Below are 14,919 nucleotides of genomic sequence, written 5' to 3' on the forward strand. Positions count from 1 at the left end.
TCGTCCGAGGCAGTGACTAAGTCAAAAGTGGTAATCCAGCGCGGCGTCGAAACAGAGGTAAGCTGATAAGCAACGGGAGAAAGGAAGAGTCACGTCCGAGCCTGGACGAGGGGTTCGATCCAGGCTGTGTTCCGGTAAAGTGCATCGTATCGTACGATTCGTGAGTGCGCTTGCGCGATCGTAAATCGGTTAGTGGCTGTCGCTTAGCACTGCGTGTCCGCCTTTAGCCGCTCGTTCCGGGACGAATGGCTTCGGGGGCTTGGCTTCGCTCGTCGAGAGAAAGCACCGCACACATCCCTGCCCGACAGATGCTATACAGAGATCGATACCATCGCCCACGGAAATATACCAACTTAATAATGCAATCGATAATCACGATCGGACTACGATGACCACGATATTCCCGATAAGAAACTATCCCGTATAACTAGGCGTTCAACTTGTCTTTTATTATCCCTCTATTTATACTCCCCTCGACGAATATAGCATTATCGCGAACAGAACATATTTTTTAACTTTGAGATTATCTCGGACAAGTTCAAAATTTGTGGGTCTTCAAATTTTTTAGTTATTTAATTTTTGAACTGTGTAATCTGGATACTTTGGTACGTGGAATGTGGGGACTTTGAATTTCTTGAACGTGCACACTATTTTGTTAACTTGGAATAAGTTGAAAAACTTGTCAGTCGGTGATCTTAACAACCAGCATCATTATTGTCCTCAGAGAATCGTCCATCTTGTAACGTAAGATATGCATGTTTGAGCTTCATTACCAAAGTGAACTTAACAATCGGTCATAAATAAAGAATATATCGGTGTAAATTGGTCGTGTAATAAACAAGCAGAATGTCCGTAACCATGTGGTTCTCGTGTCACTGTCGAGTTCTCTTTCTGCATGCCATCTGCTCTAACATTTTTACGAGCCATAATGCGTCCTAGAATTATCGTTTCCGTACGTAATGCGTCCCAGAACGAGTGACTGGTACCCAAGTGACTTTAGCTACTAACCAATTTACGATCAGTCGACCCGTACCACGAATTGTATGTAGTTAACCCAATTGGAACGGTTCGGCTTCCAAGGGAATCTTCTCGTAAAGTCTATTCATTCGTCGAACAGTCTCCTCGCTTTCCGGCTCCTTACACTTGAAAATTAACGACGTCGTTTAACATTCATCGATAGGTGACAGGTTCGCGGCAATAAACGAATCCGACCACTCTGTAGGTGCACGATCTCGCGAGCTCTTAGTTAAATCGGTCGTGACGCGGGACAGAAGAATACGCGGAAATTTATTCACTCATCGACGACATCGATAATCAATTTTCAACCCTCGCCGGGGACGGTTGTTACGTAACCGAGCGAACTGCAAGGGTAATTTAACCTAGATCACGGGGCATGATGGAATGTACACTTTGTCTGCTTGAACGGCTCACTTCCCACTGACGTTGAATTATTATGAAATTGTATACGATAAATTTATTCGACGGCTCATCTGCCGACTCTTCCAGCTTCGACCTTCGAACACGAGTTTCCTAATATCTTCTTCATTGCACTATGCTGCATATGTGATATTTTGTCGAATGTTTATGATAACCTTATTAAATATTTCTTATTTTTCTTCCTGATTATTTTATTTTGTTATACAAATTCGTACAAATTGAACTTTAATATTCAATAGGATTTCTACCGCAACCTAGTGTGGGACATTTTCGCTCCCTCGAGGATCACTTTTATATCGTAGCGCCATAACGGTGGTCGAGCGAAACTTTGCAATAAGCAAACTATCTGAAGTTTTCGAATCAAGAAGTCGACAATAATTTTTTCTTTCCGATGAATGCTAGACGATTATTCGAGGTGCAAAGATTTAACCCCAGCTTCGGTATTAAAAGGGTGATTTTTTCATAAAAGCGTATCCGGTGTTAGATCAGTTTGAATCTGAAACGGCGCGGATCACAAATTCTTCGCGGAAGAGACAAAAGTGGTCGGTTGATCCAGCTCGTTGGCAGGAGAAGGTTGTAATGATCCTTTCTTCTGTAGGTAGCTCGCAAGCGGCGTAGAAACGAGTGAAAGGGAACAGGAAGGGAAACAGTGGTACGGCGGTTCTCGTTTCGTCGAGATTTACGAGAAGCTTGTTGTATTTATTAAAAGTTTTCTGCCGACCGGGTTCCGTGCTTTCTCCGTGAAAACTCTAGACGGTCTGAAACGATATTGTAAAGAAACGGAAGTTAAGTATCGCTAATGAAAGGAACGACAGAAGGGGGAGGTCGACTAAAGCTCCCGCCATTGTAGGCTTACCGATGCTCTACCGTTTTCTAAATTACGTTCGTCAAACGTTGACAGAGGTTATTTATCAAAAATATTACTATAGTTTCGCGTCTAATCGCTTCTTATCTTCTTCTTGACAAGATTCCTTGCAAAGCAGGAAGAATCGGTTTTCTTTTATACTATTTGTAAATAGGAAGAATCGAAAGACAAATTAGCGAGTACCATTGACGACTGTTATTTTTCTGTTTCAGTACTACGAAATGTCTTACGGCCTCAACGTGGAGATGCACAAGCAGGTAAGTCTTCTCTTTCGAAAACAATACCTTATCGTGTTCATGGACGTCGAGAGGGTGCGTCTTTATCTGTTCGCAGTCTAAAACGCGTGGCAAAGTTAGCCTTTCAGCGAAGTTCGCAAGAACGGGGGAGACACGTTATTTAGCTCACGGTAGGCGCTTTAAGAATGTCCGGCCGATTTCTATCGCGGGGTAATTTAAGGATCAAAAGATTTCTCGTTAATTAAGTTCGGAATATGTCGAGCGATCCAGTTCGTCCAGCGACCCCTTGTTGGCCGCAAAAACGAAGGGGGTGCCGAGACGACACGACACGGCACGGCGCATCTGGCCCGGGAAATCGTGTAATTTTGGCTAATTAGGGGAAACAGAGTGGGCCATCATCCCCCTCTGTCGACAATTTTCTTAAAAGCGACCACGACCCCTCGTTGCACGCGAACCAACTCCTCGAAAAGGGGCCACGGGGGATGGGGTGGCGAGAGTCCTAAACTCCAAACAACCCTCCCTGACACCGACGAGCTGATATTCATTAGCATTAGCGGCCGATCATTTCTCACCCTTGTACCCAGGGGCGTTGCTTAATGGGGTGCAAGCCTGAGGGACAGAGTAGGGGTAGCATCGTCGAACAGGAGGCCGGTCCACCATTAAATCGGCGCGAAATTGCGTCCGGTGGTTCAAGTGGCAAACTAGTTAGCTTAGGATGCTTTATAGGCGGCGTTGTTATTGCCGTGTACGATTTGCGCTTCGAATTGATACGTGCCCGTTAAAACGTGTTGCCGTTTAATCGACTAATTAGCATGCGTTCGTTCCGGCTCTGTTTATCTACCGTTCGAAAGATGTTATACCTTGTTCCGTTGGGGCAGCTCGAAAATTTAGACAGATACCGTGAAGATTTGGAATAAACTTTTATTTAGCTCTCGGGAGATCTTCATTTGCTGAAGTATAAAACTTCTTTATTCGAAAACTTGTGCTTCTGCAATTTCGGTATTTTCTTACCAGACACCGTGTAGCGAAGTTAGATTTACAAATAACGGTGATTGCGGTTAAGTTTTTAGTCGAAGATTATGCGCAGATTATACCCATGCCAGAGATAGTCATTTTCAATGAACGAATCGATAAAGTTTCACGGTTTGAAAGCGCCAGAACGTTGCAACGAATAAAAATGAATCGATAAACAAATTCAATTTCAAATCGTCCGTAAACACTCGAGTGCAACGTGATCGCGACTAATTAACCGGCCACGAATAACCAATAACTTTTCATTTCTCCTCTAATTAGCGTTAGAAGACCTTTACTGGCCCGGTGTTACACTAGCTAGCTGCAATTTGTCGTCGCCGTTACCCCTGATGGGGATTGATTTCCCGACGACCAACGATTTTTCGTTTCCCTCTCTTACTTTTATTGCCCCTTCTATGCGCCCATTAGCAATTATACGATCGTATCGAGTAACCACTTATCCTCATTTCCCTCCGTCTACCAATATAAAACAGTAGGTATATCGTTTAAAAATCATTCGCCTTTAACGGACCAACTTTCGGAGATTATGTGTGCCAACTTCCCTCTGTTGGGTTTATCAAATTTAAAACGGTGTAAGTGGGGACGAAATTCAGTGGTCAAAGCAAGGGTTATTTTTTTAATGGATCGTACTTCGAATAAAACTACAAGATTGAAATTTATTGCGCTACTTATTCGTTGTTCGGAAGCAACTTGGATCAGTAGGTTATTCGAAATAATGTCTAAGCGTGTCGCGAACATTACTTTTCTCAGCCGGGCGAATTAAGACGCGTTCGAAAAAAATTGATTACGTTGCCACTTGTACGAATCCTCAAGTTTTCCGTCTCCGCGCGTTCCCTCTTCTCCCGTTCCCCGTTTCTTCGTTTCAGTATAAAAGCAAGTCGGGGGGTTGGTCGAGGGGGGAAAGACGAGAGAGAATAAATCACCCTCCGTTTGGTTGTCTCCGGCACTTAGCCGGCTTTCGAATCGCGGTCTTCGGTCCTCGCTCCTTTTCAATTTGAGCACCGAATGAAAACAATCTTCCCCTACAAGGTTGCTCCTCGCTCTCTGTCCCTCTTCCGTCTGTCTTCCGTCCCCTTCTTAGCCAAGCTACCCCTTCGTTTTTACCCTTTTTACCCGGCACCGTTCTCGAGTCTCTCCGATTTCATCCCTTTCGGTTCTATCGCGCTCTCTTTCCCATTAGTCTATCGTTGCCTCCACTTTCTCCTCTCGTACTTTCTCCCTTTCTGCTCGCACCCTTTCGTGCCGGAGCCTCGATCTCTCTCGCCGCCACCCCGAGTCGACGTTTGCCTCCCCGCTCCACCGTTAAAGGCCGCAACCACCACTTTACCACTCGCTACTCGACTAACTCGAATTTGTTGGCAATGTCCCAGTTCTTATACGAATCTTTCTCCCCTTTCGCCGACCTCTCGGCCTGTTTCGCTCTTCAAATAATTGTACGACGTGCCCTATACACGCGCGAACGACCCCCAGGGGGTGGCCGCGACGCGGACGCTCGAATGCGGTCATGTGTGCGGATACTTCGAGGAACCGATTCGATACGGGGACGCTTTTGTCGGAATAGTTGCGGTATATCGATGGAACGATCATTCTGAATAGACCACCGGTGGTTACAACTGTTTTATTCTTTTGTAAAATTATTTTGTTAGCGGATACAGCTGCGAGCTATCGTATCTTCGTTCGCATCTTTCTGTTAGCTTACGATTTTGGCTGCATGGTGTTGAAAATTTTTATTTGTTCCTGTGTTTCAATAACTGTAGGCTAGATTGGAGTAGTTCTTTGACTTTACTTGAACTTAATTTTAAAATATATTCAATTTTGCAGAGTCAAAGGCAATTTCCAGTTTAAAGTTTGTCCATTATTATTTGGAGGTTGAACTTTAATTTTAATTTGTTAAATATTAGGTTGTTCATGATCAATTTCTTTTAATCATTTTTTACATTATTTTTGGCATACACTTTTGCAAGGTTTTCTTTGAAAAAATTTCTTTTTTAAGATTTCTCTACTGCCTCGCATTACTTTAGTCCTTAATGCAAAAATCCAGACGATAAATGTTTTAAGAACACAATACAAATTTCTCATCCGTTTTTCTCTTATTCCGAAAGTTTCTCGCTGTATCCGTTCTCGGTAGGCACTCGTGACATCGTTTACGGGGTGGAAAAAAGTGCGACGAAGTCGGTAATTCAAAATTACAAGTTGAAATTCCGTCGTGACCGAACAGTACAGCGATCCGACGAACAATCCCTTACGCGAGACCGAGAAACGAGTTTTACGCTTGTCGCAAAAGGTAAAAAGTTTTATTAGTATGACGCGAGGCCGCCGCTGGCTGTGCTCGCTCGCTGCTGGAGCTCAATAAAGTTAAAAGTTCTCGGAGTCGAGCTCGCTCACGCCTCGGAGAATGCCATTTCCTCGCCAGAGACGTAATAATAATGCCATCGAAACGGCCATTTCTGGCCCCGATTAATTTGTCCTTCCTATTCTTCCATTGTTTCGATTTTTTGAACTTCCTCGATTTTCGTCGAATATCTAGATTTTTGAGAAAGGGGGTGAAAATCAAATTTTATTCTTTTATCATTGGGGCTCTTAATTTTGGGACGATTATACATTCATAATACTTGCTTTTAATAATTTGTATGATACTGTGTCTGACTACAAAAATTATCACCGTGGCAGTCACTTGTTCTAAATAATTAATAATAAAGTAGATTATACATTCATAATACTTGCTTTTAATAATTTGTATGATACTGTGTAACTACAAAAATTATCACCATGGTAAACTTGTTCTAAATAATTAATAATAAAGATTATGTATGTGAACTTCATGTAACTTTTATTTTGGTGCATTAGAGTAGACACTTAACGAGTGTTTCTGACAATTTATCACGAGCGGATGCCACAATATTCATGAAAAAACAAGATTTTCCCGAATGACCCGAGCAATAAAACAAAGAAGGGGATTGTAAAAGAGGCGCAACGGTGAGCAAGAAAAATATGAGGAGGAAGGACGAGACAAGATAAACGGTCTCGCGTGTTCAGGGAGCAGTCGAGATTTAAGAGAGGACGGGGTTGAAAAAGAATGCAAAACCGGTGAGACTCGCGTGCAACATTGTTGTTTCCTTCGTGCAACGACTCGTAGGATGGTTCAGCGAACCTAACCGATAACGTTTATCGCTTAATTGAAAGGCTTGTCCTCGAAAGACAAGCTTTCCTGCTCAATTAAGCCACGATGCGGTGCAATATGAGTGCACGTAAGATATTGGTGTATTCTATTTTATTGTATCATTATATCGACTGTGCGAAGTTTCAATCCTTTGAGCTTCAGAGGTCAAAGTAAAGGCTAAGATTTCGGTAACGATATTATAACTTTGGGGGCGCAATTTAATTATGATGTTCATGTCAGGTGAAGATCGAAGCCTCGGTCATGCTATAAATTTATACTAACTTATGTCTTTGTAGTTACAATAATTTCTTTGAGACTTGTACAAAATATAAAAAAATTAAGAGGGACTTGTAAGTCACAGAGAATTTTCAAAATTGTGGTTAACTTTGTCTTTTAAGCTAAAGGTATCAGCGTGTAATGCATACATAATTCAAGATTAAAAATAGAGTAGAAAAGTGAATGAATCGATACTTAATTCAATACACGCTTCACGATAAAAACCAACACGGGTTTCAAGGGAAGTTAATAAACTTTGTAGTTTGAAATAAGAAAGTTGTGAACCGGTCATTTGACCGGTTTGATAGTTCCAGCGTCGAAGTAGGTCCGATAAATCGTGGAAGCAACCACAACCCGGTGTTCCACGGCAGAAAATCCTCGAGTTGTTTCAGCAACACTTTACGGGGTCGTCAAAAACTTACAACGTTAGAATTAGGGAGGAACGAGCTCGTTAAGCCGTTGAAAACGGTGATTATCGTAATAGAAACGATTCGCGGGGATTGAGCGTACTCGTTCGTTGCGGAGAAGCGTTTAGTGTGCCATCATTCGTAAGCAGGGTCACAGATCTTCGATTCACCCTCGAAAAGGTTCCGTGGGTACGCGAAGAAATACATATTCGTATCGCCTTTGGCGTTCGTCGATACAAGAGTAACTACCATTTCTCATCGCGGGTGCGCAGCGGGCGCGGCGCGGCTCGGCGCCCGATAAAAAATGTGCAGGCTGACCAATTGCATATAACTCACCCTGCCTTTCCAGTTCTTCCACGTACACACACACGTACACACACACGTGCACGTCTATCTATCCGCGCGGGTTCCCTCTTCTCCTTTCATCCCTCTCTTTCCCGTCCTCTCCGGCTTTCGGTAGTCGGGGGTCGCTTTTCCAGCACTCTCGCGTCCATATACACACATATTCCGCGATGTGCCCGCACGTACACGCTTACACACGTACACGCACGCGTTCCAGGGGTCGTGTATTCGAGTTCTTTTATTTGGCCCTGCGGGGGTAGCAGAGGGTTGAGTTGAGCGAGCGAAACGAGGGTGCGGTGGGCTGGGGGCGATGACATCGATTTTTTACCCGTTGCTAATCTCAATGTTACCTCCTCCTACTCTATACCTCCTCTTCCTCTTCCTCTTCCTCCTGCCCGTTCGGCCACCTCCATCTACCCTTCCTTTTTTTTCACCCTTTCCATCCTCTCGTCGACCCTCTTCCTCTTCTCGCTCGCTCTCCTCGTCTTGCTCCGCTACCCTCGGACCATCCGTTCTGCGGGAAAACGTGCATGTGCATCGGGCACATTCGAAAAGGAATAACCATTTTTTCGTACCGGACAACACTTGCGCCGCACAGTGCCGCGACACCCCGCCACGCGAATTCTCCTCGTCTCCCCGTTCGTCGACCACCTTCCCTCTTTTTGCTGTCCCTTGTTGCGTTCGTCTCGCTTCTGTCATCCGTTGCCCCCCTGCTTCCGTTCGCTCTCTCTTTGTCAGTTTTTTCGTCGACGCTTCTTCTTTTTTTTTCATTTTCGTCGCACACCCTTGGTCTACGCCGCCGCCACCACCCCCCGGCCCAGGCGGAATCGAACTGACGTGGACGCGGCAGTTTTCCATCTTTCTGTCCCCCGTGGGAATAATGACATTTTTGTTCGACTCGGAAACGTGGATGCGCGCGGAGTCACGCGTTCCTGCGACGCTGAATATCTCCATGCAGAAAAACCAACCCCCTCGATCCCATCCTCGCCATTTATTAACTACCAAATATTCGATGAATAGGAATCATTGGGGTGACTCGAATTAGGTTACTTAAGGGGTGGTTTACCGATATCCCTTAGCAAAAATTTTTTGGAAGCTTCAACAAAAATTTACATACTGTCAAATTTAAAAATTCGGCTACTTAGAAATTGCAGGAATTTTGAGACTCGAAAATTAATTGAAATATTTTGAAATTGAAAAATTTGGACTTCTGAAAGTTTGCAAATTTTTAGGAGATAAACATTTAAATATTTAGATGTAGAAATTTTCAAAATCTGTAAAATTTATGAATCTGGTCTTCTCGAACATATGTGTTCAAGTAAAAATTTTTACGTTAGATGCAACGTGTTACAGAAATAAATTTACAAGTGTGACTCAAACAAATATCAAAGCACATATTAATTCATTCCACTTACGCGACAGCATTGTGATTTCACGTGACCGTAGCATATTTCTACATTTAATCACGAATTATGGAATAACCACAGGCAATCGTGATTCGAACATGGCTACTTAAAGGTTGATTCACATATGCTCGGGATTTATTAAACATATGTCCTACGGTAGAAAATTGAAATGCATTAAAACGGGAATGGAGGAAATGCGATATAAAAGACACAGTCGATTCGTTATAAACGAAGCAGCATCAGTTGCAAATGGAGTATTAATTTGTACACGGATAATTTTGTTAGCTAGCTTCGATGCAATTAGACCGTTATATTGGCGCTTTGCGATAGGTAGTGCGATTGTCGGTCGAGCTCCGTAATGTTGATTACCGTACATATTTGATCGCATTCGTTGAATTATTGAAACTAATCTATCGTAGTGGCGTTATAAATGCGTCTATATGCTATTAGCCACAATTTAATGTACCTATGTCGATCACGAACATTCTTTTTATTAAACTTTGTGCAAGCTTAAGACCACTTTGAGTCTGAACGATTGAGCTAATTAAAGTAGTCTGTTCATCGAGTCATTATAATTTGTCTTCTAATTACAGCGTCTTTTTTCGTTCAACATTTTGTCAGAAGCTCAAGCCACAATTCGGTAAACGTAAACCAATTAATTTAACTTAAAACAATTCTTAAACCTTCGGTTCCAAATGTATGTTCCCTGTATTTTAAATCAACCAAGTTGAAACACAAATTGTCAAACAGTCCTGAAATTGCAGCGATTGTGAAAATGTTTCCACAGGTTCCAAACGCAGTTAAAATGACGTTCGTCAACGCCATTGAAAACAGACCCACATTCGAGTCCCCTAATCGGTAACTTCGGTACATTGTTCGATAACTGGATGGTTATTTAACTGGAGCAATATCGAGGGAAATTTTACGACATTGCCTGGTTGGTATCATTCTTTTGTGACGGTCATTGCGAATCGCATCACGTGGCCGTTCGTATAATTGCGAATCGATTTAATAGACGCTTAATGAGTAACTGTTTTCCTTTGAAAGTAAAGGAGGAAGAGAGAGCTCACGTGGCGGTGAAACGATTGTCACGTGTCTGTTGCACAAATTCACCGCAAACGTTAACCCCGAATTTCATGACGTTTGCACGGTGTTTTCGCGATTTTGCACCCGCGCCGGCACGCTGTTCGATTTTTCAATTAAATCGTCGGGACCCGCATTGAAATTCGGTATCACGGTATTACGCGTTTTTTCCCACGCCCTATTGGAAATTATACTGAGACGCGATCGCTGATAATAAAACGTAGACACGAATTATATTTTTTGAATATGTAGAACGTCTTAAGTTAACTCTACAACTACCCCTGTTAAATGTGTACCTATTTCTGAAAATATAGTGAAGAAGTACATAAATGATTAAATACTGAAGTACCTCAGTACATTAATACATGAAATGAAGTACAATGTAGTACGTCAATACATGATATACATATCATGATCTACACAACTATTTTTTATCTTAAAAATTTCTAAATAAGCGTTCTTAATAAAAAATTCTGTAACAAACCTATCATATTGCCTTTCATTTTTAAATATATTAAACAAGACATAAATAGAATAAACATATACATAAAAATAAAAATGTAGCCAGACTATATACATAAAAATAAAAATATACATACATACATACATAAAAATAAAAATATACATACATACATACATAAAAATAAAAATATACATACATACATACATAAAAATAAAAATATACATACATACATACATACATAACAATAAAAATATACATACATACATACATAACAATAAAAATATACATACATACATAAAAATAAAAATATACATACGTACATAAAAATAAAAATATACATACATACATACATGAAAATAAAAATATACATACATACATACATACATACATAAAAATAAAAATATACATAAATACATACATACATAAAAATAAAAATATACATACATACATACGAAAATAAAAATATGAAGAGAAAAATATATGAGCCAAAAAGAAAATATACATGAATAGTCTTGAAAGAAAATGTAGCAAGAAATTTAGTAACCAAAGTAAATATAAATATGAGTTGGTTCGAGTAAGTTGACTTATTATACATTTGTCGTATTTACAGACAGAGATCGCTAAGAGGTTGAACGCGATAATCGTCCAGGTACTCCCGTACCTGACACAAGAGGTGAGTCTTTGACTTTCTGTTTGGCACGCGTGCCGTACAATCTCACGATCGAGAGTGACAACGACGCGATAATGATAGCATGGCTTGCAGCATCAGCAGCAGGTGGCCAATGCCGTAGAGAGAGCGAAGCAAGTTACGATGACCGACCTGAACGCTATTATTGGGGTGAGCTTCTCTACTATCGATACTATTAACTTCTTAGTTCTGGCAACCAGTCCGACATTCATATTGGCACAGTATGTTGCGTTTAGAACACTGTCGCGAATTAAACACTCAATTTATATTCGCTAGCAAAACGTAGGCTTTGGCATCTTTGATTTTTGGATGGGTTGGAATTTTTGGGATTGTTTTTTCGGGAGATGTATACACTTTTAAGTTTTCAAGTTTATAGATTGGTAAATTTTTTTAGTATAGTTCCAAAAGTTAGAGATTCCTAAAGTGGCAAATTGCTTAGGTTCTAAAACTTGAATTTACAAATTGATGAGATTCTAAGTCCCTACATCCCAGGGGCTAAAATTTCAGATCTGTAAGTTCCCAAATTTCTGAAGCTTCAGATCCTTGAATTCCTAGGTTTCTAAAGTTTCAGATCCTTAAATTTCCAAATTTCCAAAGGGTCAGATCTCTGAATGCCAAATTGTCAAAGTTCCAGATTCCTAAATCCCCAAATTGTGAAAGCTTCAGGTCTCTAAATTTCCACATTTCTGAAATTCCAGATCTCTAAATTTCCAAGTTGCTCAAGTTCCAAAGTTCTAAATCCTCAAATCCCACAGTCGTCAGATTCTTAAATCTCCAAATTCCTCAGTCCACAAATCCCTCAGTCCACAAATTCCTCAGTCCCCAAATTCCTCAGCCCCCAAATTACTCAGCCCCCATATTCCTCAGCCCCCAAATTTCTCAGCCCCCAAATTCCCAAATCCCCAAATTCCCAAATCCCCAAATCTCTCAGCCCCTAAATTCCTCAACCCCCAGATTCCTCAGCCCCCAAATTCCTCAGTCCCCAAATTCCTCAGCCCCCAAATTTCTCAGCTCCCAAATTCCCAAGTTCCCAAATTCCTCAGCCTCCAAATTCCTCAGCCCCCAAATTCCTGAATCCCCAAATTCCTAAGTTCCCAAATCTCTCAGCCCCCAAATTCCTCAGTCCCCAAATTCCCAAATCCCCAAATCCCTCACCCCCAAATTTGAAAATAGGTAATTTCGAAAGCCTACAATGCTCATACTTAATTTACAAATACTCTTCCAATCTTCTAATCGTCACGACATTTTTCTTGCAGCAACAACAACAACAGGGTCTCCAGCAGCTCCTGGTAAGTCATCCCTTATATCTTACCACCAAAAATTTCGATGGAATTTCCTATCGAAAAATCATCTATTCGAAGATAAAGATTTCGGAAGTCAAATCGAAACTTGTGAATTTATACTGTGGCAATTGGAAATTAGGTTAACCCGTTTCGAGGAGGTCGCGGCCACTTGTACGAGCGTGAATGCACAATCATTAAAACATTTATTTCACGCTAATCCGTGTTTCTTATTTCGTAATTGGGTCACAGCTTGATGCATATTAATTGAAACGTTAAAAAGTTACCACAGGCTACTTTGAGTTCCGACGATCGAAGAAATGGCTGTCCGATGTTGCACACCTTTTTCTCGTTAAATTAACGATTTCAGATTGCAGTTAATCGAGACTTGGTGATCAGTACGTATAAATCCCACCGATAAAAGTTGTTCGTCCAAAGTTTTTGCTTCGGGAAAATCAATTTTAAATATTCATTCGCTACGACGAATTTTCAAAGCCGATTTTCGAGGAAACAAAGGAATTTAGTCTGCATTCTTGTTTTACTTTTTCATGTACCCACTTCCGATTTTGCCAGTTGCGTCACATTCTATGCATAGTACGTCATCAAAATTTTAAATCCAATCTTTTGGACAATACAATTGGCCAATTACGGTTACTAGGTTTTTACTGCAACTGCAATCTCTACATTTTTTTACATCTTTCGTTCTCTGCGATTTAAGCTAAAACTTGTTGAAAAATCCGTGGGTGAGATTGCGACTCAAGAGTGTGAAAGTTAAAAAATTTCATGGACGAAAATGTCGTAAAGGAAAATGGTCACTTACGTGACAAAAGTTGTAGCACGGATAACAAGATATTCATGGATAATTATTCTTTGACTTGTTTTATCATTTTCAGCAGGGATGTTACCCTTTCAACATACAATAAAACCTTCTACATACGCGACTCTCGAGAGGAGAAGTCAATTTACTCCAAATTATGTCGTGTTTGGTCTTAGTTTAATAAGAAAATTGTCAGAAGTCTATTGTTAGAAGTTTGACAACAAACAGATCAAAAATAAAAAAATTTTAAACTTGCATTAAGACAAAACTTTTGTCACAGATAAGTGTTTATTCCATCACGTATTTCCTTCATAGATCAATGTAAGAGCTACACGATATGAGTGAAAGTTCAGACCCGAAGATTCGCTTGTATCCAGACTATCACCCTAGCAAAAGTTCAGAGTCGACTTATATTAAAACAACACGAGTAAAAATTGAAAGACGAGAGACTCGTATGTGTCGGTTTTATTGTAACGATCAAGTGAAAGAAGTCGATTGAGGATCGTTTGACCGGATGTTACAGCAACAGATACACGCGCAGCAGTTGCCCCACGGTGCGGTCGTCGGCGGTCTTCCGCCAGCGGGGCTGTTGGGTTTTGCAGGTGCGGCCGTGGCGGCCGCAGCCGCAGGGGTGCCACCTCATCTAGCTCCACCGCCGCATCCCGCGGCTGCGGCTGCGGTCCAGGCACAGGTGCAGGCTCTTCTGAAACCGTCGGACCTGCAACAACACCGAGCGGCCGCGGAAACGCCCGAAGATCGTAAACCGATCGCCCTTACCGACGACCGACTACGACGATCCGTGTCGCCGCCCGAGAAATTCCGAAGCCGCACCCCCGACCTCGAGAGCGACCCCAAGAGGCGGAAGGAGGAGAAGCTCGGACACGTGAGTTTAATCCTGCTGATGTTACTCCACGCGTCGCTTTTGTTTTTCCGCTACCATTCGATCCACCTGTTACGCGCCATTTAAGAATACGCTACCTCGCAACCTCCCTAACTACTTAGGTTTAAGTCGGAACGCTTTTTAACCCTAATCGTGAGGACTGCGGGATTCCTCGCATGTTATACGTTTTCAGATTTTCGAACTTTTATGTTTCCACTACTGTAGTTGCAATTTTCGAATATCTAAACCTGTAGGTCTTTATATGCAATTTTTATATTTCTACATTTTCATAGCTGTAATTTTCAAATTCTAAGACTGTGAACTTAAAAAATCTGGAACTTTAAAAATTTACAAATCTGTACATTATAAATTTGCAAAGTTGCATTTTATTTTTTTTTTGTAAAATCTGATATCTGTCTTATTATATCTTGTCCGAGTAAGTTATAGAAAATTGGAAAGAGCTCACGGCAATTAGTTCGTATGGCCGCCGCTGAAGGCTGTATGACCGCAAACCACCCGGTAACTACCGGTGGTGTATTTACCTGTG

General features: G+C 41.4%; 1 protein-coding gene across 10 annotated transcripts in view; it reads left to right on the top strand.

Moving 5' to 3' along the window:
• gro (TLE family member transcriptional corepressor groucho) overlaps positions 1-14,919 on the top strand; it is a 94,374-nt gene that overhangs the window by 39,420 nt on the left and 40,035 nt on the right. For 6 of the 10 annotated variants that reach the window (XM_076531758.1, XM_076531764.1, XM_076531761.1 and 3 more), the window contains exons 5-9: positions 2,515-2,559; positions 11,318-11,380; positions 11,459-11,545; positions 12,652-12,684; positions 14,016-14,375. In XM_076531758.1, the coding sequence (XP_076387873.1) occupies positions 2,515-2,559; positions 11,318-11,380; positions 11,459-11,545; positions 12,652-12,684; positions 14,016-14,375 (588 nt within the window). The remainder of the gene's footprint in view (positions 1-2,514; positions 2,560-11,317; positions 11,381-11,458; positions 11,546-12,651; positions 12,685-14,015; positions 14,376-14,919) is intronic. The other 4 variants (XM_076531762.1, XM_076531763.1, XM_012285364.2 and 1 more) reach the window with 3 other exon arrangements.

The sequence above is a fragment of the Megachile rotundata genome, chromosome 5 (assembly GCF_050947335.1).
Source record: "Megachile rotundata isolate GNS110a chromosome 5, iyMegRotu1, whole genome shotgun sequence".
NCBI lineage: Eukaryota > Metazoa > Arthropoda > Insecta > Hymenoptera > Megachilidae > Megachile > Megachile rotundata.